This window comes from Populus alba, chromosome 16 (genome assembly GCF_005239225.2).
Source record: "Populus alba chromosome 16, ASM523922v2, whole genome shotgun sequence".
Taxonomy (NCBI): Eukaryota; Viridiplantae; Streptophyta; class Magnoliopsida; order Malpighiales; family Salicaceae; genus Populus; species Populus alba.
In genome coordinates, this window is record NC_133299.1 from 3,812,191 (window position 1) to 3,836,806 (window position 24,616).

Genomic DNA, 24,616 nt, shown 5'->3' on the forward strand with positions numbered 1-24,616 from the left:
GGTAAAAAGTCAAGATTTTTAAAAACTATGATTGAAATGCTGTCCCAAACAAATATTTAATGATATAAAATTTGATGGAGGCCATTATCAATTTGGCATGATCATAGGGGAAATTAATGAAAATGAAACAAAAGGGGGAAATTGGCGAACAAAGGGGAAAAACAAGGATTATTATCGTTATTATCCTTATTAGTTCGTTAATGACAGCAGTAAAAAAAAAAAAGGAGGGGGGGGTAAAAGTAAAAACCAACGAATCCTCATCCTCCTCCTCCTTGTCATGTATGGTAACAACAGAACAGGATTTTTAAAGGCCAAGATCACTTGAAATCCTCCTTAAAAACACAATATCATAACCTCAAGATCAAAAAAATTTCAACCGTCAGATGAAGAAAAAAAAGGTATATCTGAGAGGAGGGACTACGGATAGGGAGAGGGAAAGGGAGAGAGATTTTTGTTAATTATTATTATTATTATTTATCCGCTGTCAAGAGGGAGACCAACAAAAAAAAGGAAAAAATAAATAAATAAACAGGGCAAAATAAAAACCACCAAACGGCTATAATTGTCACTGCAAGGCTTTGTGTGTTGCTCTGTTGGAGAGAGAGAGAGAGAGAGATTTAAGGTTGTGGGATTTTACGGGATTGCTCGGGGAGATATTTGCCTCGGCAAATTTTGGCCACCAGTTTGTGTATCAGGAAGGAGGGAGAGGCTTAGTTTGATCTTGGTTTTAAAAGATCTCAGAGAGGTTTTTAATTGAACATTTATTTTTGTTAACTGTTGGGATTTTGGTTGATTGATCGATCGATTAATCATGTCTGTTGGGTATTATAGTTCCAAGAAGACTGATGATATATGTGAGGATGTTTGTGGCCAGGTAATTTATTCTTCTTATTCTTCCATTAAAGTTTTGATTTTTTTTCATTTGGAGTAATGGATGTCTTGTTATTTTTAGATAATACGCTAAATTTGTAATCATTTATGACTCTTTTAAACTTTTGAAGTTGGCTGCTTTCTTTTGATATTTGAATTGTTGATTTTAAGATTTTGAATTTGTTTTTGTTCTTTTTAATAAAATGAATTCCCCTTCTCTCCTTTCAATCCTCTTTCAGAGATTTGTGGTTTCTTATACTTTGGGGTGAAAATGCATTGGAATGAATATCAGAGTTAGTGATTTTGGGTTTTCTTTTACTTCATTTTTTTTTCCCTGTATAATTGGAAGTGAAGGTACGTTGAGCAATGGATACGAAAAATAATGATGTGGGTTCTTATCAAAAAGTTGTAGATTTTGTAACTTTTGGATTCATAGAGGGTAATATTTGGCTGTTTTGTTACTTTTAGTAACAGTGACAATTTATTTTTTCTTTTTGTTTTTTTGACATTCAATGAACTGGTTCTAATTCTCTATGCACCTGCAATCTGTTAAACAACAACCACAGGTTCAGATGAAGTTCTTGCGCTTGAACTTCATTTTTTAATCTATGGTTGTTGTATTGTGTTCTTGCTGTGGATAATGTTCTACTATCACAGGCATAGCAGGTAGATGTTGCTATTTATTCTGCAAAATCTTGACATCTTAGTTTTACCTAGAAAGTTTTGTTTTAATTTGCAGCAGTCGTCTCGAGCAGCTCTGAGCATGTCTAGGCTGAAGTGTATCTTGCGAGGGTTGGATTTCAAGACCTATATATTCTTGTTGGTTCTTGTTCCATTAGGAATACTCAGTATGTATCTGCATGGCCAGAAGATCACCTATTTCCTGAGACCTATATGGGAATCTCCTCCAAAGCCCTTCCAGATACGTCCTCACTATTATCATAACAATGTATCAATGGAGAATCTTTGCAGGCTTCATGGTTGGGGGATTCGTGAATCCCCAAGACGAGTCTATGATGCAGTATTATTTAGTAATGAAGTAGACATTCTCACGATTCGATGGAAGGAATTATATCCTTACATAACACAGTTTGTTATTCTTGAAGCAAATTCAACATTTACAGGCATACCCAAACCATTGCTCTTTGCAACAAATCGGGACAGATTCAAATTTATAGAGAATCGGTTGACTTATGGGACAGTTGGAGGGAGATTCAGGAAAGGGGAAAACCCATTTGTAGAAGAAGCATACCAGAGAGTAGCACTGGACCAGCTTATTAGAATAGCCGGGATTGAAGATGATGATTTGCTATTAATGTCTGATGTTGATGAGATCCCCAGTGCTCACACAATTAATCTATTGAGGTGGTGCGATGACACGCCCCCAGTTCTTCATCTTCAGTTGAAGAACTACTTGTACTCTTTTGAATATTATGTTGATAACAAGAGCTGGCGGGCTTCTGTTCACAAGTTCAAGAAAGGGAAAACCAGATATGCGCACTATCGTCAGGCAGATGTCCTCTTGTCAGATGCGGGTTGGCATTGCAGCTTTTGCTTCCGCCACATCAGTGAGTTCGTATTTAAGATGAAAGCTTACAGCCATTATGATCGGGTTAGGTTCTCTCATTACCTGAACCCTAAAAGGATTCAGAATGTGATTTGCAAAGGGGCTGATCTGTTTGACATGCTACCTGAGGAATACACATTCAAGGAGATTATTGGGAAGATGGGTCCTATCCCTCATTCGTATTCAGCAGTCCATCTACCGGAATTTTTGTTGAATAATGCTGAGAAGTACAAATATCTCTTGCCCGGTAACTGCATAAGGGACAGTGGGTGAAGTTTCTTGCAAAATGACGAATCTTTGTAAATTCTGGATGCATGCCGTCCTCTGCACCGAAAAGGGCTGTATTAGACAATTGATGGTGATGCTGTAGCATTGGTACAAGCATCGCCTTTGTTGGTTGAATCCATGTCATTCTTAGGGAGATGGGATGAACTTGGAAGGTTCTCATTGTGTATGAAGGGAAATGCTGTATATTCCTTTTTGCGGGACTTGGGTTTCTCCATTATGAAGAAGATGTATATTCAGTTTTCCAAGGGGTAGCTCGTTACTAGAGGTCCTTGGTATGTATGCACAGACCGCTGCTAGTTGGTTTGGCTTATCCTACCTGAATTGCATTAGAGTAGAATGACATTTTCCCATGTTTTTATGTGATGGGGAAGTTCGGCTTTTCTGACTAATCTATTGATGATATATTAATCTTGTCTGTCTAGTTGTTGATTGTACCATTTGATTTCTGCTGGTTTTGCCATTGACCGAAATGCTGATTTATTCATCATTTTGATAGCATTGCAGATTGTGAATTTTTTTTCCTAGTTATTACTGTCTTTTTTCATCTTTCTCAAATTATATATATGGTTTTTGCTTATAACACATGAACCTCCAGGATTGTAATAGAATCTATTCTGTCTGTTTGTGATTGCTGGAGGGGAGGATCCATTAACTAACTTCATTTCGTCTTGAATTCGGACATCTGTAATGGGGTAACCCTTTTAAGATTTTCCACACGTATTCGCGGATTGGGGTCCACAAAATTTCTTTTCTTTCTCGTGGTTGGTCTTTAAGGGAAGCTTGTTGCCTGAAAAAGGTGAGCTTTTTCGTCCTCCCATGGAAATCCACTTTTAAACTTGTGCACGCATTGGCCAACTAGAGGATAATAACCTTTTGAATTATGAATTTCAACTGACCATCTTGTAGTTCTCTTTCCCTGCTGTAAAGTTTCTGTAAATTCAGGGAGAACTCGCTCAAGCTGTTTAGTTAATTGGATAGATGCTTTCTTTTTTGAACACTGATGGTCTTTGCAAAACTCAGTTCAAGAATCAAACTTTGAAACCTTTTGAGAATCGTTATCTCAGTCCAAAGTTGTGGGGTTACAGTTTCTTTTGAGCTTTAATCAGGAAACGCATTGCGTGCAACTTTGATGTTGAGGATCAATCATGATGCTGACAACCACTTCAAGATATGGAATAAGAGTAGAGAACATGTGGGAGAAGTAAAAGATTCCCGCTCCGTGTTTCTTTTGTTAACATTTTGCCTTTACATTGTTGTTGCTCATGTGTTATCTGGTGTTGCTTCTGCTAGGGATGCCCACATCCTACTGGCTCAGCTGTATTATAATCGAAGAAACCCTAATCCAGCAGCTGCTCATGCTCTGGTTCTTCCCTTTCCATGTTCTTTTCATAACCTGAAGGATGCATTCATCTTCCATATCACAGTAGCTTTCCTCAGGCTTCTGTAGAGGTGTCTTGAAGCAACATTAAACAGAAACTCGAAGTTTCTTGAAGCTTTTCATACCCAAAAAACAGAGTTTTGACACAAATGTAACAGGAAAACGAATGAATATCTTTCAAAGTCACATTCTTTTGTTGGCTGTCCATCACTTTCTGTTGCTCCTAATCACAGCACAGAAAATAGCAACAAGAGGCACCCCAAAAGCATACACCAAAAGGACATTATTCCAATGGCAAACAGAGCATTGGTGGATGATGTTCCAAATCAGCACCTCTGCTGTAAACCACACAGATACTGCCTCTGGTTTTTCTGTGGATGGAAAATTTCTTTCGATTATGAGGGTCCTAGCTAGTTCAATAACTATTTCATCAAAAGTTATAAATATATCTGATTACTTAAATCAAAAGTTTCAAATCCGTGCTTTAATCAAAGATTAAGTTCTTAAACCGAGTCTAAAAGAAGAAGTAATGAATTACCGACTAAGGGAGTTTACAAGGTTTAAGGGATGGAGTTCTCACAATCCACTCATATTGGATTATCAAAAATGAAATTGGAAATAATCATTGTTGCCCAGAACGTGCATGAGCACGAATCTACTGGATGAGTTGACTATCTCCCATCCAGCTCAGAACCAATTTTAATAAGCGAAATTATGAAACCTCCACCATGAGCAGCTTGCTTGTATTATATACTATCAAGAACTCAATTCCTTTAGAATCACTCTTTTTTCTTCTTCAAAAATTGGTCATCTAGTCGATGGACTTTAAAAAATAAAAAAACTGACTATTTTTCCACTACTAGCCAAGAACTCAAAAGGAGCTATCGATGGACAAATCCTACTTCATAACCTTCTGATAAACATCCCAAGTCACAACCCACTAGGGCACAGAATTTAGAAAATGAAGCAAGCAAGAAGACAAGGAAAAGTCATAAATATTAGAAAAAAAGGAAAAAAGAAGACAATGAAAACTAACTCAATAAATATTTTGAGCAATAATCTACAAGTCTCCTCCTCCTCTCCTCCTCCTTTCCGTTGATATTTTCCATCAGACATCGTAATAATCTCAGTCAATAATCCAAACTCTAAAATTCCACTTTGAACGAGTCGTTGAAAACGAAGTCATTTAAATTAGGATTTTAATATTTTCTAGCTCGCTCCGACACGCCAAGACAAAGTTTATATGGAGACTTGAAAGGGTTGGTGATGATGGTCTTTTTTTGGTTCGCTTGGCATGAGATTCAATCATGAAAACTAAAAAGAAAGAGAAAATTCTTAATCATCTATTTTACTACCTTTTTTTTTTTTTTTTTTTTAATGTTTGATAATATGATTATGATTATTTTTTAAAAATATATCAAAATATATTTTTTATTTAACAATATATCAAAATAATATTATTATTATTTTTTAAATCATTTTTTATATTAATGAATCAAAATAATATAAAAATACCAAAAAATATCAATTTGAAGTAAAGAAAAAAATAAAATAAAATTTATTTTTTAAAAAAACATTTTTAAAATGCAAAAACAAACATGATTTATATAAAGATATTTTTGGATTAGGTTTTTGTGCATCAAGACTAAGTTTTTTTAATTGAATCTTAAATTCCTCCATATTCACACTAATAATATAATTTAAAAAATTCATTTGGCGTGGCTTTTTTTGTTTGTCATAAAAAGATAGATGTAACTCTTGTGTGAAGCACATATTTACTTGTTAATCAGGTTTGTATTTGTTAGAAAATACTTTTTAATTAAAAATATATTAAAATAATTTTATTTATTTTTAATATTAATACATTAAAATCATAAAAAAAACTATAAAAAAATTATTTTTATTTTCATTTTGATGTTTTTAAAAAAAAACAAAATATAATTTTAAAAAGACTTTAAAAAAACAAAATTCTTTAATATCTAAATCTAATTAAAATAGTGTAATGTAACGAAGGGTGACCTTGGCTTGACATGAATGTAATTACATCATTTGTCTTTCAAAAGAAAGTCATCATGATCCAAATAAATTATTTAAGACTCCATAAAAGAAAGTCATCATGATCAAAATGATAATGTGTATTTTGAATTATTTATCTTAAAAACAAACTAAATTAATTTATATCTTAAAAAGTTTGGCTTATCAATTGTTTATCTATCTCCGCTAATAATTAAGGCTAGCAATAACTTGACTAAAAGAATTATTTAAATGAATTGGAAGAAGAAAAAAAAATCAATTGACAAAGGAATTCCAATTTATTGACCTTGGCATCATGCTGATCACTGCTACTCCAACATCGTTACATAGTTTTTAAATCTGGTCCGATTCAAGGTCTATATTTCAAGTTTTGATAAGGTTATTAAGTCGTTTGGATTAATTTTTTTTTAAAAAAAATCAAAAACAACACCGTTTAATAAAAAACTAAAAATAAAAGTCAACGAGTTGCAACCGGGTTTTGCCGGGTCACACTGAGTTTTTTTATTTTTTATTTTTTTTTCAACTCAGCCTAGTTTCAACAACAAATTAGTTGAGTTTCAAATTAACCCACTTAGACCGAACCAGGTTTTAAAACGATGTATCATAGCCATCACTTTGTTAGCCTTTATTATTATTATTATTATTTTCCCTTTTGCTGTAAGCAAGTGTTCAGCCCAAAGCGGAGACGAAGCAAAAGCTTATATCATGTTTGTTAAATATAAATTATTGAATTCAAATTGAATGGGATAATTTAGTGTATGATAAAAATGGTAACTACTTAACTTTTTATTATTTTAATTATGTTCGCTAATGATGAAATTTAAAACATGATAGGTCTATCCAAACTCAGAAAGAAAATAGGTGCAAATTATATTTTCTTAATTGATGTCTTTGTTAATTTTTTTTTTGTTTTCTCTCAACTAATTGCAAATCTAAATTCCTTTGTTCTTCACACTTTCTCTACACAATATGACTCATATTTCCATATTTTAATTATACGTAGATAAAAATAAAATAAAAAACTTGGTTTATTCTAATTGAAGTTAGAGGTATTTTATTGATACAAAAGTTATTATTAATCATTATTCTAGAACTTTATTTGTTGACCATATAATTTTTTTTTATTATTTCTCTAAGTTAGAGATTTATTTTTACTATAGACCTTTTCATTTATAACGTGTTTGTGATGTCCTAAAAAAAATTCAAGCAACATGGGATTATAATTTATATGTTGGATAATCGATTAATCTTTTAGTTATAACAATCAAATCTAGTCTTCCTTATCAGGGCTGTCGGGTTTAATGTTTGATACCTACGAAAGATTTTTTTTTTCATAAAATAAATATGTCATAGAGAATGGAAATTGAGAACCTCTTCTTTTAAGGATCTAATAGGTCTTTATAGCTTATTATTCTTATTTTTTTTATCGAGGAGAAGACTAAAAAATCCTCTTTTTTTATAGCATTTAATTGTCATGTGTCAAAGAAAGAAATATATCTGCACGCGTGTGGGCTAAGTGTTTGACTAAGCCCAAGAATGCTGAGTCTAACAACTTGCCAAACTCATATATGTTTGGACTCAGCACTTGGCTGGGTTCAAAGATGCTGAGTTTGGTAACTTGCCAAACTTTTATAAGTTTGGGCTCAACACTTAGATAGGTTCAATGATGTTGGGTCTGGTAATTCATGAGACTCTTATATGTTTAGGGTCAGTGTTTAGTTGGGTCCAAGGATGCTGGGTTTGATAGTTTACCAGACTCATATATCATATATGCTTGGGCTTGGCGCTTGGCTGAGCTCAATGATGTTGGGTTATCACCCAGCCTCTTGTTTCTTTAAATAAGGATCTAAATAAAAATAAGAACAAAACATGCTAATATATCAGTAGCCGCCAAGTCTTTATATTTATTATACAAAGATTTTGAAAGGTTACCAATATTAAATGAGAGTATTTCAACCTTCCCCATAAGATTGAGTTATTCCATAAAGAACTGTTATGATTCTTGTGGCTAGGTGACTCATCTTTATTGAATGAGATGACTCTTGAGATGAAAAATGACGACTTGCATTTAATGCAATAGTTGAATGGTAGCCTAGAGTTGATGCTTGACATTTGTAAAAAAATCCTCATTTATAGATTTAGAGACTTTCCGATACTTAAGTATCTTTTTGAGAAAAAATACAATGATATTTAGAGAAAAACTCTAAAAAAACAATAAGTCATAGAAAATGAAGATTGAAAACCTCTTTTTTTGAGAATTTAATAGGTCTTTATACCTTATTTTTCTTACTCTTTTATCGAGGGGATGACTCAAAGGTCTTCTTTTTGTATAGCATTTAATTCTCATGTATCAAAGAGAGAAATATCTCTGACTTTATCATAAATAAAAATATCTATGATTTTATCAAAGAAAAATATCTATGATTTTATCAAAGAAAAAATATTTATTTATGTGTGTGGGCTCAGTGCTTGATTGAGTTCAAGAAAGTTGGGTTTGACAATTCATCCGACTCATGTATATTTAGGCTTAACATTTGATTGATCCCATTAGGTTATTACCCAGCTTCTGATTTCTTTAAATGAGGATGAAAATAAAAATAAAACAAAACATGTTAACCCATTAAATATAATTGTACTTTTAAAGCACAATATAAAAATAAACTAAAATGAATGCTGCCATAAGCAAACTTTTAGAAGGGACTAATTGAAATGATTATCAAAATTAAAGTCAAAATTAACTTTATAAAAAAATTGGGGGCCCATGGCAAGCCTTAAATATGATTCATTAGTTAAATTAGTTTTCTTAAAAAAGGACAAGTAGCCGCAACTGGTCTCTCTCTGTTCACGGTTTTATTTATTTATTAGTATTATTGGAGCCCTCGGTGAGGCTTTGTGCTATGGTCTTTATAATGATTTCCTAGTAAAACACCTTGTGTTCTCGAAAACATCTAGAGTTTGGATTCAACAAGAAATCCCTATTAATTATCACAATGGTTGGTTTCTTTAGAAACAAAATAATGCTTTAATTTTATTCACTAACACTCTTTAACAATGTAAAAGATTAATTTTTTTATATATATTTTTATAATTAGTTAGCTTCATAAATTTAATTGTTATTGTTATTACCTCATAAAAAGAATTTTTTAAGTGAACAATGCGATTTTTAATTTGAATAAAATAGAATTATCATTCCAAAATTAGATTATTATGAATATAAAATATTAAGATGACTATTATAAATTTTTATTTTGATTTTTTTTAGAAAACATAATTGTAATTTTGACATATATCTAAATTTTTTTATAAAAAATTCTTCTTCATTCTCAATAAATGAGCATATTTTTTTTAATTCCTTATTGGAAATCAACAACCCAAAAGGAAAGAGAAAACTAAAATAAAAAAGAAAATAGTTTTTTTATTAGCGAACACTAGTCAATTGATCTGCATTCCACTCGATGTCAAATAAAAAAAGCAAGAAAAAAATATGTTGGCTTTGTTAGCACAATTTCTAGCACCAAAATTTTTTTTAATTATGAACTAGAAATTTAATAAGTTTATTTAATTAAAATAAATCAAAAATTATATAAGCTAATAAATATTAAAAAGAGATGTTTAAATTAACTAAAAACTAAGTTTGTAAGCTGGAAGATAAATGCAGTTTAAGATGACTAATCTTATTATGCCACAAGGAGACCTTACAAATATTTTTATTTAATTAAATGAAAATTATATATTTTTTTAGAAGAATAATAGTTTAAATTTCGTTGAAACAAAATGATTTGTTAGGATAGCTTCCCCCTTTTCTTTATTTTTTCTACAAAAAAATTATAACTTCTTTGTTCTATTTTCTTTATTTAATAAAACTAAAATGTAATTGGAAGAAATTGTTTTTTCAAAAAATGGACAATTTGAAATAAAGATGAGAAATGTATCTCTCTAATTAAAATCCTTTCATCTTATCAATACACTTCTTCTTTCTTTCTTTTTTTTCATAAATTGTTTTAACTAGAATACTTGTTGTTTTTTAAGGAAGATCTTATTATATTCATAAAAGAAAAATTTAGTTATCAAAAAAATATTATGATAATTTTGACATGAATATATTAAAAAATATATAAAAACTATACACCACCTATGTAATGCAAATGAGGAACTTTTTGAAAATGCAACAAAACTTGATCCAATCCAACAGGTCAAATTGGAAACTCCCCAACCCGACCCCTTTCTTTGCCTGGTTCTCAAATTGCTAAGTGAGAGTTGACTCGATATAGCCTGTTAACATGATAAGTCCACATGTGACCCGGTCCAAATTTGGGTAGACTATATATAAATATATATATATTGAGATAACAATGTTTTGCATTCACTCATATCAACTTAAATTAACTTGTCAAATCTGCAATTCAGATTATAAACCTGGTCGGATCTAATTAACTTTTTTAATCTATTTTTATTCAATTATATGAGAATAAAAATATACATGAATAGGAGAGCCACCAAATAACATTTAAGAAAAAAAAAATCATAAATGGTTGTATAAAATAGAGTACTTGCTAATATTATTAAAAAAAAATGTTATAATCTTATTTGAAAACAAAGTAAAAAATTGAATGATATTTAATAAAAATAATATCAAAATTAAGCTTTTAACTAATTAATTTTATTGAATTATAATTAAATTAGAAGGAAACATATAAAAAAATACACAACGGCAAAAAAAAAAGGCCAAACGAGTGAAAAATCAGGCTCCAATCTCTTGGTACAAAAAAAAAAAACCATTTTCAATGTTTTTTTCCCCTAAAAACACTAAAGGAAACACCTCATAAGCGTTAATAAACTTGTATATAATCTTAAAATAATCTTTAATCAATCAAAAAAAATAAAAACTCAACCCAAATAAACGAATTCTTGAGATCCTATGTACTTTTTAGAGCAATATGAAAAGTCGAAAACACTTAAATAATTTTTTTTTTTATTAAATAGAACTCCTTTATATTAAAATTAGCTTTTCTGGTTGTCCCAGTTCGGACAACAAACAATTTTCTTCCTTCTTTTTCTACCTATGCTTTTTCTTCAATTTTAAATTCATTGACTGAAATGTAAATAAAAAAAAAATTAAGATCAAAACACAAAAAATTCAAACTAAAAAGACCAAAAAGTAAGAATAAAAATTGTTTGAGGACCAAAAGTTTTAAGAAGTTCCTTGTCAACAATTGCAAAGCAGAGAAAAAGCCTTCATTTTTACTTTATAGTCAAATTTGATTCCTAAGTCTGAATATTTTATAAGCAATAAAATTAAACTCTATTTACAAAATTGAGTATTTATCTAATATCAACATTTTTTTTACACCATGAAAAATCCATAATATATAAATTCGAATTGAATCATCAACCTCAATTTTTAACCAATATAATATAAAAAAAATAAAAGTTGACAATCACAGGAAAAAATGTTTTAAGAACCAGATAAAAAAAATGAAATAATACTGTTGGAATCTATAAAAATTTTAATTTTTTTATTTGCTTTAAATTAATAATTTTTTTGGTGTTTTTAGATCATTTTAATATGCTAATTTCAAAAATAATTTTAAAAAAATAAAATATATATATTATTTTGATACATTTTTAAGTAAAAAAACACTTTGAAAAACACCTTTAATATCCCATGTTTTGCTTCTTCTTCTTCTTTTCCATGTAATATAAACAGTTTTTTTCTCATTAAAGTATCTTTTAAATATTTTTAAATGGTTAAATTATTTTTCAATCATTCAATAGTAAATAAATTAAATTTTAAAGTAAAATAAATATAAATTTGTCTTTGCATTATGTTATCTTTTGTATCGGAAAATTTTGGATATAAAATGGAGACATTTGTTTTTATCCATTTCACAACATTACGTAAAATTGGTGTTTTTAATAAAAAAAATGTTCTGATAAAAAATTATATTAGTTTGAAGTGAAAAAAAAGGCATATATTAACTCTTTATCCACATAAAATAAAAATAGATTAGCAAAAAATATAATATTTAAGATATATGTTTAAGAAATACATACCAATAGTTAAATTAAAAGAGAGAAATTCAAATGTTAAAAAAGATAAATTATGAGTGGTACTATTTTAGCGCTTCTCCCCTACTTAAATGAAATTGGATCCACGAGGATTTTATTTATATGTGAGTGGAGAAATATTACTAATAATATTTAAAAGAACAATTTTCCAGTATAAAGAAAAAAAAAAACTTGGCCTAGAGTTAGAGCCCATGCTTTCCAGTTGCTTCAAGGCCTTTCGAGGCCCAGTTATTTGAAATGGAAAAAAAAAAAAAAAAAAGAGAAGCTGGAATAGTCAAAGGTCATCTTTGACCTGGACCTCGCTAGAATTCCTCACATAAATTCTCTCTTTTCTAACTTTCTCTCGCTGTTTTTTGTATTTTTTTTCCTACTCTTTTCTAAGCAAATCTAATTATCAAAAGGGGAAGGTGAGGAAAAGTTGTGAACATGCTATTCCAGCCATAAGATTTCCTTAATACAATAGTGAATATTTATCCTTTTTTTTTTCTCAATTTGTACGAAATCCTATTTTTAATTTTTATATTCTTACATTTTATATTTTCTACTTTTTATTTATGCCAACTCTATATATAGATTAGCTTTTTTATTTATTTATTATCATGTTTTACTTAAAAATTATCTTAACACGAATCAAACTTGTATGAAAAATCGAATAAATATTTATTTATAAAGAGATAAAAACTCAAGTTTTTAATTATATTTTGTTACTAGCTAAGAATTGATGGAATGAACTTAACAGTAACACGTGATAAATATATAAAAAAAACAATTAGTTATTGTTAGCATATTTTGCATGTGTTGATTAACAATATATTTTAACATGTGAAGATTAGTTAGTTAGTTAGTTAGAAGTTAGTATATAATTATAAGATTAGTTCATTGCATAAATAAAAATTTATGAGAATGGTGGAATTCAAGATATAAGATTAAATTTTGATAGTATAAACTATTAACTCTCTCTTTCTCTCTCTCTCTCTCTCTATATATATATATATATATATATATATATATATATATATATATATATATATATATATCAATTTCTTATACTTTTTTCTCAATTTTCCTTTAAACTCAATTTTGGTAAGGATAATTGATATCAAAGCAACTTTCCAAGGCCAAATGGAGGTTGTTATTACACCAAAAAACAATTAACAATAGTGGAAAGCAACGAAGGAGAGGTTTTTAAGGAATTTTACTTGCAAATGAAAACTATGTTGGCAACCTTTAAATCCTTCAAGACCAACCACAAAGTAAAGAGGTAAAGAAACTCTAGATTCTTTCACCCACCAAATCAATCCGAATAGAAGTCAATCATCAGAATGATCCAAGTCTAACTTTTTACAAGGAGGATTGTTAGATAATGACTAAACCTTCCAAAGTTATCCATATTCACAATGTGGGGGATAAAGTTTCTGAAATTGATTTGCATAAGTTGGTCCAACCATTCAAGATTATAATAAATATTGTTATGCTTCATGATGAAAATCAGGCTTTCCTCAAAATACAATATGTTATTTCATCCATCAATGTTATTCAGTACTATACAAGCGTTCAACCAATCATAAGGGGAAGGAATGTTTATGTTCAATCCTCTTCACATCAAGAACTTACTATATTGGATCAAAAAAAATTCAAGGTAAAATGCTCTTCTTTAACCAATAAGGAGTATGCTTCTTTCTACAAGAGCTTGACCAATGTTTGAGAGGATTATTTGGTTGTTAAGCATTTCCTTGTTAAGGGTCAACTAGAGTTTAAGACTATTTTTTTTATTCTAAAGAGAGGTTCATTTTGTTTGTTTGGCATCTATAAAAACATGAACCACATCAAGTTTTATGATAAGGGGTTTTCATTATGGATGACTTTAAACAAAATTCTCAAAGTTATCAAGAAGAATTCAATGAATAATATTTATATTTTTGCACACATTCTTGAGGACAAGAATGTATTGAAAAGGGAATTATTGTCATGAGCTAAAGATTGATAAAAGAAACTTAGCTAGCAGCAACAAGTGATAAATACTGCAAAAAACAGTTAATCATTGTTAACATATTTTGCGTGCTAGTTAGCATATTTTAACATGTGGAAATTAGTTATTTAATGAAGAGTTAGTTGCATGAAAGTTAATAGATAGTTAGAAGGTTAGTTCATTGTATAAATAAGAATGTACGAGAATGGTGGAATCCAGGCACTATTACTTCTATCTCTTTCTCAATTTCTTCTATTTCTCCTTCAATTTTCTTCTAAAATCTTATTTGTTAAGGAAGTTCATTAACATATTTTTAGCCAATTAACATAAAGTCATCTCCAATGTACACATGATAACAAATCATACACCATCATATATTTCTTTTGAAAGAAAAAAAAATTTTTTTGTTAGTAATGAATACTTTTTTATTCTCTTTTTTTTTTGTGAATTTAACCATTAATGAAAAAAAAAAAACCCTTATTAACTTTTAAAACTCGTGATCTAGTCATTATACTAGAATCATTGTACATGAAAAAAATCATAAAGCCTAATTCCTAGGAAATGAAACGTTGAAGTATGACTCAGAAAAAAAAATTAGACAAAAAAATCCAAAATAATAGCAATAATAAGGGTTAAAATTATAAGAAAAAAAAATTGAAGGGCAACGATAAAATTTCAATTTTAGAGTTAAATTGAAAAGAGTAAAACCGTTAACAAAAGGGAAAAAATCAAAAGAATAAATATGAACACATCCAATTACATAAATTACAAACTATTTTTTTAAATAAATTAAAAAAAAACCATCAACAATAAATAAAAATATAATTGGAAAAATTAAGTGACAAATGTAGATCTAGATACTTAATATCACAATACGAGTCATTTATTAAGTTGTGTTTAATGAATATATTTATGAAAGTCAATTTCTAACAGAATTCCGCACTCATAAAATTTATTGAATAAAATAAAAGAAAAAAAATTAAGTAGGCCTGCACATATTAAAGATATTGTAAAAAATAAAAGTTTTTTTAATTTTTATAAAAAATTTTAATATATTTAAAATATGAAAAAGATTTTATATGAATGATACCAACCTCATAAAAAATTAAATACACTCAATAGAATTTAAAAATACATATAAAAAAGTATTAATTGTTAAAAAAAATGATATAAAAAAGAAAAAAAATAAGGTCAGACAATGTGAGCTTGGTAAGCTAGGCCTAACACCTAGCTCACAAAAAAAGGGCTTGCAGGTAGGCCTACAAGTCCAGGCCTACGCATACAGGCTTTATTTTTTTCATTGTGATCGTCAAAAAAATAGGGCTTTTGTTTTGTGGATCTAAAAATCTATTTCACCCTGTTTTTTAACCCAAAATACGTAGGAGACACCCTTGAAATCTTATTTAACTAATCCATAGCTTTAAAAAACACAAAAACCAGCTCCAAAACCCATAATCAACCTGAAATAAAAAAAGAAACTTCTAGAGCTCAAATATTTTTTTAGGTATTTTCAATGTAAAAACCATTTAATCCTCCTCTCATAAAATGAAACCATTTAAGATAAAAACTAACAGTTTTAGTAGTTGGAATCGTCGTTAATAACTTTTTTTAAGCTGAAATTCAGCAACCCTTCTCTTTTCTCTACTAAAAAATGACTAAAAATATATAAAAATAAAGTATAATATCAAAATATAATATTTAAAAACTATAAAGAATAGTTATCTAATAGCTTAATAAGATAGGGGATTAAAATTGAGCTATAATTTGAGCTTAAAAAAGCTCAATTGTGTAAAAAAAGAGGTTTTGATGATCAAATTAATTGTTTAAAATATTTTTATTATTACAATCCACGGTGGATGAGAGGATACGGAGTGAAAAAAGCTACACTAAAAAAGCCACATGCTTTATATATTCTGTTAATTCAAGAAAATTAACATTACTCTTTCTAGTACTAGCGATAAAAGTATATTCATTCATCCATAACACAATATAAAGACTCTCAACGCTGCAGAATGTCAAATAATATAATTGCTTGTTTTGATTATTCAAAAACAAAATTGTTCCACAGAACGCTGCATGGTGTATATGCTGGTGGCTTTCCGAAAAGGAGCAAGGATTCAATTCCATCAAATGAACAAGGCGTATCCCCCATAGTGTCTTGGCTATCGACTGCTTTCTAGGTCTAGGAGACCCTGCTTGCAATGGTAAAAGATTGGTTTCTGTTTGCGATACCCTGTCTGTAAAATATGAAAAAAGAACACTGCTCTAAGCACTGAACTAATCACTGTCCCAAGTCTCATCCACCTCTTTTCGTGATATCACCTTCTTACCATTTGCTTCATGCTTCTCCCTTTGCTTCTGGAGGTGATCTTCACTTTCACCACTGTCCCTGTAATTATAATCCTTTTCACTACCTGCTCTTAATATGTCTACCTCGTCATCTGATTCCCACATCGCATGTTTTGAATCATTATACATATCATCTGACCCAGAATCTTCCTGGAACGTCTTTCTTCTGGAATTTGCTTCAGCATTTCTCTTGAAAGAACCAACTCCGTTCTTCTGCTTCAAACTTCTTGATATTTTGAATTCGTCACACACTTCATCACTGTCATAGGCATCACTCTGCGGATCAGTTACCCTGGTGATCTCATTTCTCTTCAAGGGATATGTATCCTCCTCATCATCACTGCTGCTTTTAAAGACAGGACTTGCTTCCGCTCTTGATGTTCTTGAGACATGTTCTTCCTCAGCATCTGATTGCCACATTGCATTGTCAAGATCACTTAACATTTCTTCTGATTCAGAATCTTCTTCAGCCATCTTTTCTTTGAATTCAGGTTCAAATTTTCTTTTGATATCATGAGCATTATATACCCTTCCAATCCCATCTTGCTTCCTCCGCAGCCCTCTAGATCTGTGATCTGCATAAAAATCACTCTCATGATCACTATTATCTCTAACATTCCACTCATTATCACCCTCAGAAACATCACTATCATCATCTCGATTAGAACTCATCCGTTTGTCACGTCCATCTCTCCAATGCCTGGCTCCTCTTGCCTCACCATCAGAAACGTCACTTCTATGCATTTCTGGGCTCCTAATCCGCCCACCATAATCTTCCCTGTTCCAGTATCTAATCTTACCAAATTCTTCTTTCTCTGCAGCTTCTTCTGCAGCCCACTCTTGATCTGCTGCATCCTCAATCTCAGCAATAAACCTATCAAGCTCCTCTTGATCACTCTCGTCAGCAGGGGGTTCCAAATGTTCTAAATGATCATGGGGCTCCACCATTGACCCTTTGTCACCATGAAATACATAAGGGCTTCCTTCCTTCTTGTCAATAGCATTGAAGAATGTGGAAGCTACTCTCTGAATGCTGGCCATGGCAACTGGATCCTCAGGGTTTACCCCCATTCGCCGGAGCTGCTGTTCAATTTGCTTGATGTTTAGCTTCTGAGATTCAAGAGCTTGCTCAAACCTAGCCTTGAACAGTGCCTGCACAAATGATGAGCATGTTATAATCCACAAGCTCTTACAGCCTTTCATCATAAGAAAATGTCTCTTTTGCGGAGACAAGTCTCCTTAACACTATTTATCATAAAAAAAAAAAAAAAAAAAAAACCCTCCATCTAAAGAATAGCTCTCTGGATAGCGAGAGATGGCACAAAATTTGTTACAATGATGGCAATTTGCCACTGACTCTTGTCCTCGTTATATCTGGCCACTAGGCACTTAATCCAATCCTCTGTCTATATGGCTCAAATGTATGCTATTATTGATTAAGATTGGCTTAAAAAAAAAAAAAACACATAATTTAACAGCTGGCTAGCATGAAATGAAATACTATCTTGTTTTCTTCAATATCTATTATAATGAAGACTAAAATATACAGCAAGAAATAGTTTCACCCACCTTCCTTTTTGTAAGAGTGTTAAGAGGGATCAACTCTTTTGGTTGGCGATAGTTTCTGCCTCTGAACATGATAATTGTCTTCACGTTATGAACATTTACCACAATACCTCCACTTAGTCTTGCTATCATGGTAGCCATTTCCTTGATTTTTTCTTTGGGAAAGTTGTCACAGCTTACTTGCACAGTCTCATGAAACTTCCAATGCATATGCATATTTTGGACAACTCCTCCAAAGACTCCACGGACACCAACAGGAACGTAATTTTTATTTCTGAAACCAATCTTCTTATATGCTTGAAGCTGCTCAGGTGTCAGGAGCTCAGGGTCATGCAATGGGGATGGCAACTCAGGTAGATCATATTTTTTTAGCTTCTGTAGGAGCAATGCAACTTTCTTCTTAGCCTGGAATAGTCAGATCAGAAAAAATAATTAATCAAATAATACTAAATAAGACTCTGTTGTGAGCTTAACAAAAGTGAAAATATATACTTACAACACAACAAATAACTAGAACTGAGAAGTTGATTATCATTGTTGGATGAAGAGATATAAACATAGTCAACAACTTTTTTCTGAGCTACATTGTTCAGATCCCAATATAAAGAATAGGTTTGTAACTAAGCTCCATTGTTCACAGAAACTTAATTGGTACAAATTAGTCTAATCTTATTTAAATTCTTTCTCAAAGCATTTTAATGTTCATGTGTCATGATATCATACAGATGTTATTGTGGAGAAATGCACTTGTTAATCTAAGATTAGTTCAATGCAAATTAGTCTAATCTTATCGAAATTCTTTCAAAGGTCTCAAAAGCTTTTTAATGTTCATGTGTCGTGATATCATACAGGTGTTATTGTGGAGAAATGCACATGTTAATCTAAGATTGTTTCTTAAGGGTATGAGTAGTGATCTTGGGAACTAGGCCACCTTAGGCTCCACCCATGACATAGGTTAGCAGTCCTTTTTCACATTTAAAACTATATACATGCCCAAATTCATTAGTGCAACTATTTATTACGCAATAACAGTTATGGCTTTGGACGAGGATTTCAATTTTAGATAAATGGTGGCTGAACAATTTTGTGAACTATTCCCATGACCTCGTAACACAGTTGCGCATGCTCTAAAGTTGCATAGCCATGGGAGGAAGAGGGTGGCAGCATTATTCATTTCATGATTTGGAAAGAACAGCATTTCTGGTTTGCTCACCATGAACTTCCCAAGCATGATACATTCTAAACCGTACACATACAGATCCCCGATCACCATTCATTGTACAAGTTAGCCCGTAATGTCATAAATCTACTCACCATTACCATCACTAGCCTAAGCTCATCCCATCAAAACCAAGTAAATTGAAAACCAACCCATCATTGGTCAATTAAGAAACAAGAAATAAAGTAGTAGACATAAGAGATAACATACTCTTTTGAGGTTGTAAATGAGCCTCTCCTCATCAGTCATCAATTTCTTCTTCAATTTCTTCGCTCTCCGAATCTCTCTGAGTGTTTTACCAGACTCTTTACGCATCCGCCTTTCGACCTTGCTCCTCATGCTCCTCCCTTTTGAAGTAGACATTGAACGGCACCATCCATTGTGGGGATAATTCAACAGTGAAAAGCTTGGTTGAATATCATTTGAACAAGCAAGTTTTGGAGCAACATCCTTGAATAACACAATATTACTAAAATACAAAACCCAAAACCCAAAAACAATTGAATTAGATTGTAGTATTACAACATAAACAAAAACCCATCTTGGGTTGCAACAAAAAACATGGGATTTACTAAGAAAACGAAGGGAAAACATTAAATAAGTAAACTTTGGATGTTTTTAAGTACCTTTTGGGACTGGATTGAAGGAGAGAATAGAGTGTCTTAAAGCAACTCCTTTGAAGGTTCCTAGCAGCAAACATTTGCAGACAAAAATCCTCAATTCCTTCGAAAAAAAGCTAATAAAATCAAATAAGAAAGTTGGGTCTTTCTGTTTAACAATGAAGAGGGCGTGGAGCAGAGACGGTGGAGGAGACGAGGTTTTTGGACTTGAGGGGTTTAAGGGAGTGGAGATATGGACTTGGTGCAAGAGTAGAGGTTTGGGTGCGGGTTCAGCCTGTATGGTGCTTGCTATGGACTCCGGCTCTCCTAAAGTTAAGTTAATAGAGTTTTAGGAATATTTTTTAAAGTGTTTTTTTTATTTTAAAATATAATAAAATAATATTTTTTTTTATTTTTTAAAATTTATTTATAATATTAATAAATTAAAACTATTTAAAAAATTTTAAAAATAAAAATATTGTAAAATATTAGTGAATCCAGGATTGGAATCAAGCCGATAAAAAAAATAAAAAAAAAAAAACTTAGTGTAACGATCAGGATCAAAAACCCGGTTGCAACTCATTGAATTTTTTTTTTATTAAAATAATGTTTTGATTTAAAAAAAAAAAATATTACCCGGATAATCAAATGAGCAGGTCAAACTCGAAACTGAACCCCATCAGACTGGATACTATACCTATGAATTAAAGACCCTTCATTTAAAAATATTTCAATGCCTAATAACTACTTTACTTACTCTTTACACAGTAAACTAAAACATAAGCTATTCTTAATTGTACTTGGCGTAAAATAGTTTATTGAGGATTCCATTGTTTCACAACAATATATTTTTAAAAGTTTAATTTAGTCCTACAAGTTTTTAACAAAGTTCAATTTAATTCTTAAACTTTTTGAATTAATATTTTGCATCCCTATAGTTTTTGACGTTTACATTTCCTTTTAAAACTTTATTTTATTCATGTTTTAGTTCATAAATGTTGAGAAAAGTTCAATTTAATCTTTGAAGTTTTGTGAAAATTCAATTTAATCCCTAAAATTTTGATTTTTATATTTTTTGGTCCATGGGTTTTAGGTGTTTAAATTTTAATCCCAAAAATTTATTTTCAATTTGGTCCCTAAAGTTTTTAAAATGTTTGATTTGATCTTTAAATTTTTTTAATTTTACATTTTAGTCCATGTATTTTCAGGTGTTTGTGTTTCAATCCTAAAACTTTATTATAGTCATGTTCTAGTCCTCGAATGCTGAGAAAATTCAATTTAGTCCTTGAAGTTTATAAACTTCAATTTGATCCATAAGTTTTTTTTTTCATTTTTGGTCATTATGGATTTAGGTATTTATATTTTGGTTTTAAAAATTTATTTTACATACATTTTAGTCCTTGTTGATAGAGGAGAGAGAAAGATTTTAGCTGTTATAAAACAAGCAATCTTGGTATTAGTGAGTTTATCTTGTAGAGAGAAGTTTAATGGAGATAATTTTACCCATTAACCATACTAGAAAAAATTAATCGATGCCCGTCAAGTTTTTTATATTTGATTTTTTATTTTTAGACGAATTAAAGAGTGTTTTAGAGTTAAAAATAAGATTATTGAGAAACAAGTTAAAATTTAGGTTTTAAGGGTCTAAAAATCACGATGTTAATAAAAAAGCATATTTTTTATCAAATTATTAAATTATCGCATAAATAAGAAATAAAGATTTTGATTATAGAAATACATTTTTTTCTTTAGTATTGTATTTTTTTTTTTTCGAACTCTTTCAAATGTTTATACTAATCGACTCATCATTAAATAAAAATTGGCTTTGAAAATGGTTTTACTACTTTTATTCTTCCTTTATTCCAGGATTTATTGAACCTATTTATTGTGAACTAGTAGGACTCTCTGTAGTCTATTCTTATAAAATATTTATATATACATCTCTCGTTTATTTCTTATTAAAAAGATCAACTTTTTGTTATAGTTTTCAATTAACATTCACAACTCTTTTTATGATTTATTAGTTTATTTTTAAATGTATTAAGCGTATGTATTATTTTTTTATTTTTTTTCATTAACAAATTTCATGATACTAGAAAATGTATCCATAATATCGATACTTTCTTCTCTTATGTTATAAATTAACTTTGAAATCATGTCCACGACATTATGCCGACATGATAACTAGTTAATATATAACACACACACTCTCTCTCTTTACAAGCTTTAGAATCATTTTGGGAATTTTTTTTTGTCCATATCATTACTAATATGGTTGTTATGCCATTCCTTTGAGCTATCATGTAGTAATGTGAGTGAATGAATAGTACTCCATATCTAATCACAAAAACAAAAAAGAATGCTCAAATATCAAATGAAGGCAAATAAATACAATATATAATAAGAGGCTAAACTTATAAAAAAAAATATACAGGCAAAGCTTAACCCTCAAATCTTTAGTAAAGTCTATCATTAAGGAATATTAGATCATGAGTTTTGAGAGGGGAAATGAAGAAAAAGAATTGCCACCTAGTATTAAGATAATTATAAAACATATTAACTAGTCTATTCAGGGATTAAATGTAAGGGTCGATTATTGTTGCTAATTATTTTTTACTTAGGACTTAACCTATGATGAGATATCAATTACCTCTATCAAATGAAAATGGTACTGCTATGAAAATGGTGCTACCAAAGGAGTAATGGTCATGCTGTGGTGGAAAGAAGAAGGCATATCATGGTAAGTTTAGAGGGATAGGTTATGGGTTGTTATGTTTTCCTATCTTTCTCCCTTTTAGCTTCACGGTTGTTATCGCTACTAGTGATGGCGTGAAGAGGAAGAAGATGTGATTGAGGTATAGAGGAGAAATTATCATCTAGGATATAACTTATCACCGACATTGATGTGGGGAGAGTTGGTCTACTGTGATAGCATGATTGCTTAACAATATAGATATTAGGGAGAGAGATTGTGTTGTTATAATTTTATGGTGGTGTCATCAACGATGTTGGTGATCATGGTAGTGTTGGCCAAAAAATAGGAAAGAGTGACGGTGAGTTAATTGTTTTTGTATCTCTCGCTTTTCAACAAATAGAAAAGGTTAATGCTTATTTCTTTTCTTTTCTTTCTTTTTTCTCCCCACACTCAACATGTTTCTCTCTAGTTTTGTTTTTAATAATGGGTTATTGCTTGTTATACTTTTATAGTGGTGTCATCAATGATGTTGGTGATTATTGTGGTGTTGGCTAGAAATAAGAAAGAGAGGAAAGAATGATCATGGATTAATTGTTTTGTGTCTCTTGGTTTTCAACAAATAAAAAAGGTTATTGCTTGTTTCTTTTCTTTTCCTTTCCTTTTCTTTTTCTTTTTTTTTTCTCCCCCCACTCAACCCATTTCTTTCTAGTTTTTTTTTTTTTAATGGTGGCTAGGGTTTTTAGAAGGGAAGAAGATGAGGATCTCTTTGTGGTAGAGATAAGATTCAATTTATATTACTCTCCTTAAGGATTTTCTTTTTTTAATCCCTTATTTCAAAAATATCCTAAGAATATCTTTATTGTGTATTTGCTTAGTCCTTTATTTTTACTTGTTTTGCATTTTGTTTCCACTTATCCATTTTACTATATATTTTTATTTCTAATTTTGTTTTTTTAAAAAATAACATTAACATCAATTTGATAAGAAAAGTAATCAAGAAATGAGAAATGGATATGAATGCATTGAAAAAAATATTTTTTAAAATTTTTTTTTTAAGACATCAAGAAGAGAAAATTAATCGAGAATTACAAAAAGAGTACAACTGGCTGAAATGCATCAAAAACTTGTTTTTTTTTTAAAAAAAAAAAAAAAGTTTGGAAAATATTTTGAAAATTAGGTTATAATCTAAGTTATGAAAGTTACCTCATTCTTTATAATGCTTACAGAACAAGGTCTTATGAAAGCTTTGTGTGGTAAGCTAGTAAAGAAAAAGAAGGAGAAAGCTTTTAGAAAACTAATAAAAGAAAAAAGGATTATCTCAAGGATCCATCTCAGAGAAATAAAAAGTATCATCTCAGGGATCCAAACATTTTCTTTCTTATGCCAGGCAACCACCCCCTTCCTCCTGCATTTTCTTTCCTTATTTTCATGCATGACATGAATTAATTCATGTCCTGCAACTGTTGCCTTTTCACCAGTGAAGGCAAAAATGGGCTAACCCATTTCAGCCCAGCTCATTCTAAAAAAAAAAGATTGTCAGGCCTTCAGTCGACCTTACCCAACCCGACTAGGCTAAGGTTAGGCCTCAAGACCAAACAGGCCCATCCAAAAAAAAGCAATAAAAAAACTAAAAAAAAATTCAAGGACCATTTTAAAGTCATTTGTGGGTTCATCATGTATTTTTTTTCAACAATTTTGTTTAATATAGGGTTGTAGACTTTTACAATAAGATACAGACTGATATAAAAAACATCTGATTTTTCTTGAAATTTCAAAAAAAAAAATTCATTTTGAAAAAAAAAAATATTTTATTTTCGTGCATATGCCAAATCCTAAAGGTTTTTCATGTATATTTTCTAAAAAATAATAAAATCATATTTTTATCATGTTTTAAAAATACAAAATGGATATTATAACTGGTTTATAATTATCCATTAGGGTTTAGCCAAAATACCAAAAATTTCACAACAATTAGTTTGTTATTCGGAGCATTAGGATTTAGTTGTAAACTTT

The 24,616-nt window shown here is 30.3% G+C and overlaps 2 protein-coding genes across 5 annotated transcripts; one reads left to right on the forward strand and one right to left on the reverse strand.

The window, feature by feature from the left end:
- The first annotated feature begins 370 nt into the window (after positions 1-370).
- Positions 371-3,249, forward strand: LOC118050468 (uncharacterized). 4 transcript variants are annotated; one of them, XM_073405456.1, is made up of 3 exons: positions 372-745; positions 832-874; positions 1,610-3,249. In XM_073405456.1, exon 3 carries the CDS (start codon positions 1,634-1,636, stop codon positions 2,708-2,710), a length of 1,077 nt encoding a protein of 358 aa, XP_073261557.1. In that variant the 5' UTR covers positions 372-745; positions 832-874; positions 1,610-1,633; the 3' UTR covers positions 2,711-3,249. The 4 variants fall into 4 exon arrangements, with proteins under 4 accessions (XP_034916712.1, XP_034916719.1, XP_073261557.1 ...); XM_073405457.1 differs by having other exon boundaries at positions 1,613-3,249; XM_035060821.2 differs by having other exon boundaries at positions 371-874.
- A 12,878-nt stretch (positions 3,250-16,127) lies between these two features.
- Positions 16,128-20,214, reverse strand: LOC118050459 (CRM-domain containing factor CFM9, mitochondrial). Its single transcript, XM_035060810.2, has 4 exons — positions 19,936-20,214; positions 19,520-19,778; positions 18,094-18,495; positions 16,128-17,676 (listed from the first exon to the last, which is right to left on the reverse strand). Exons 1-4 carry the CDS (start codon positions 20,007-20,009, stop codon positions 16,453-16,455), a joined length of 1,959 nt encoding a protein of 652 aa, XP_034916701.1. The 5' UTR covers positions 20,010-20,214; the 3' UTR covers positions 16,128-16,452.
- Positions 20,215-24,616: the final 4,402 nt, after the last annotated feature.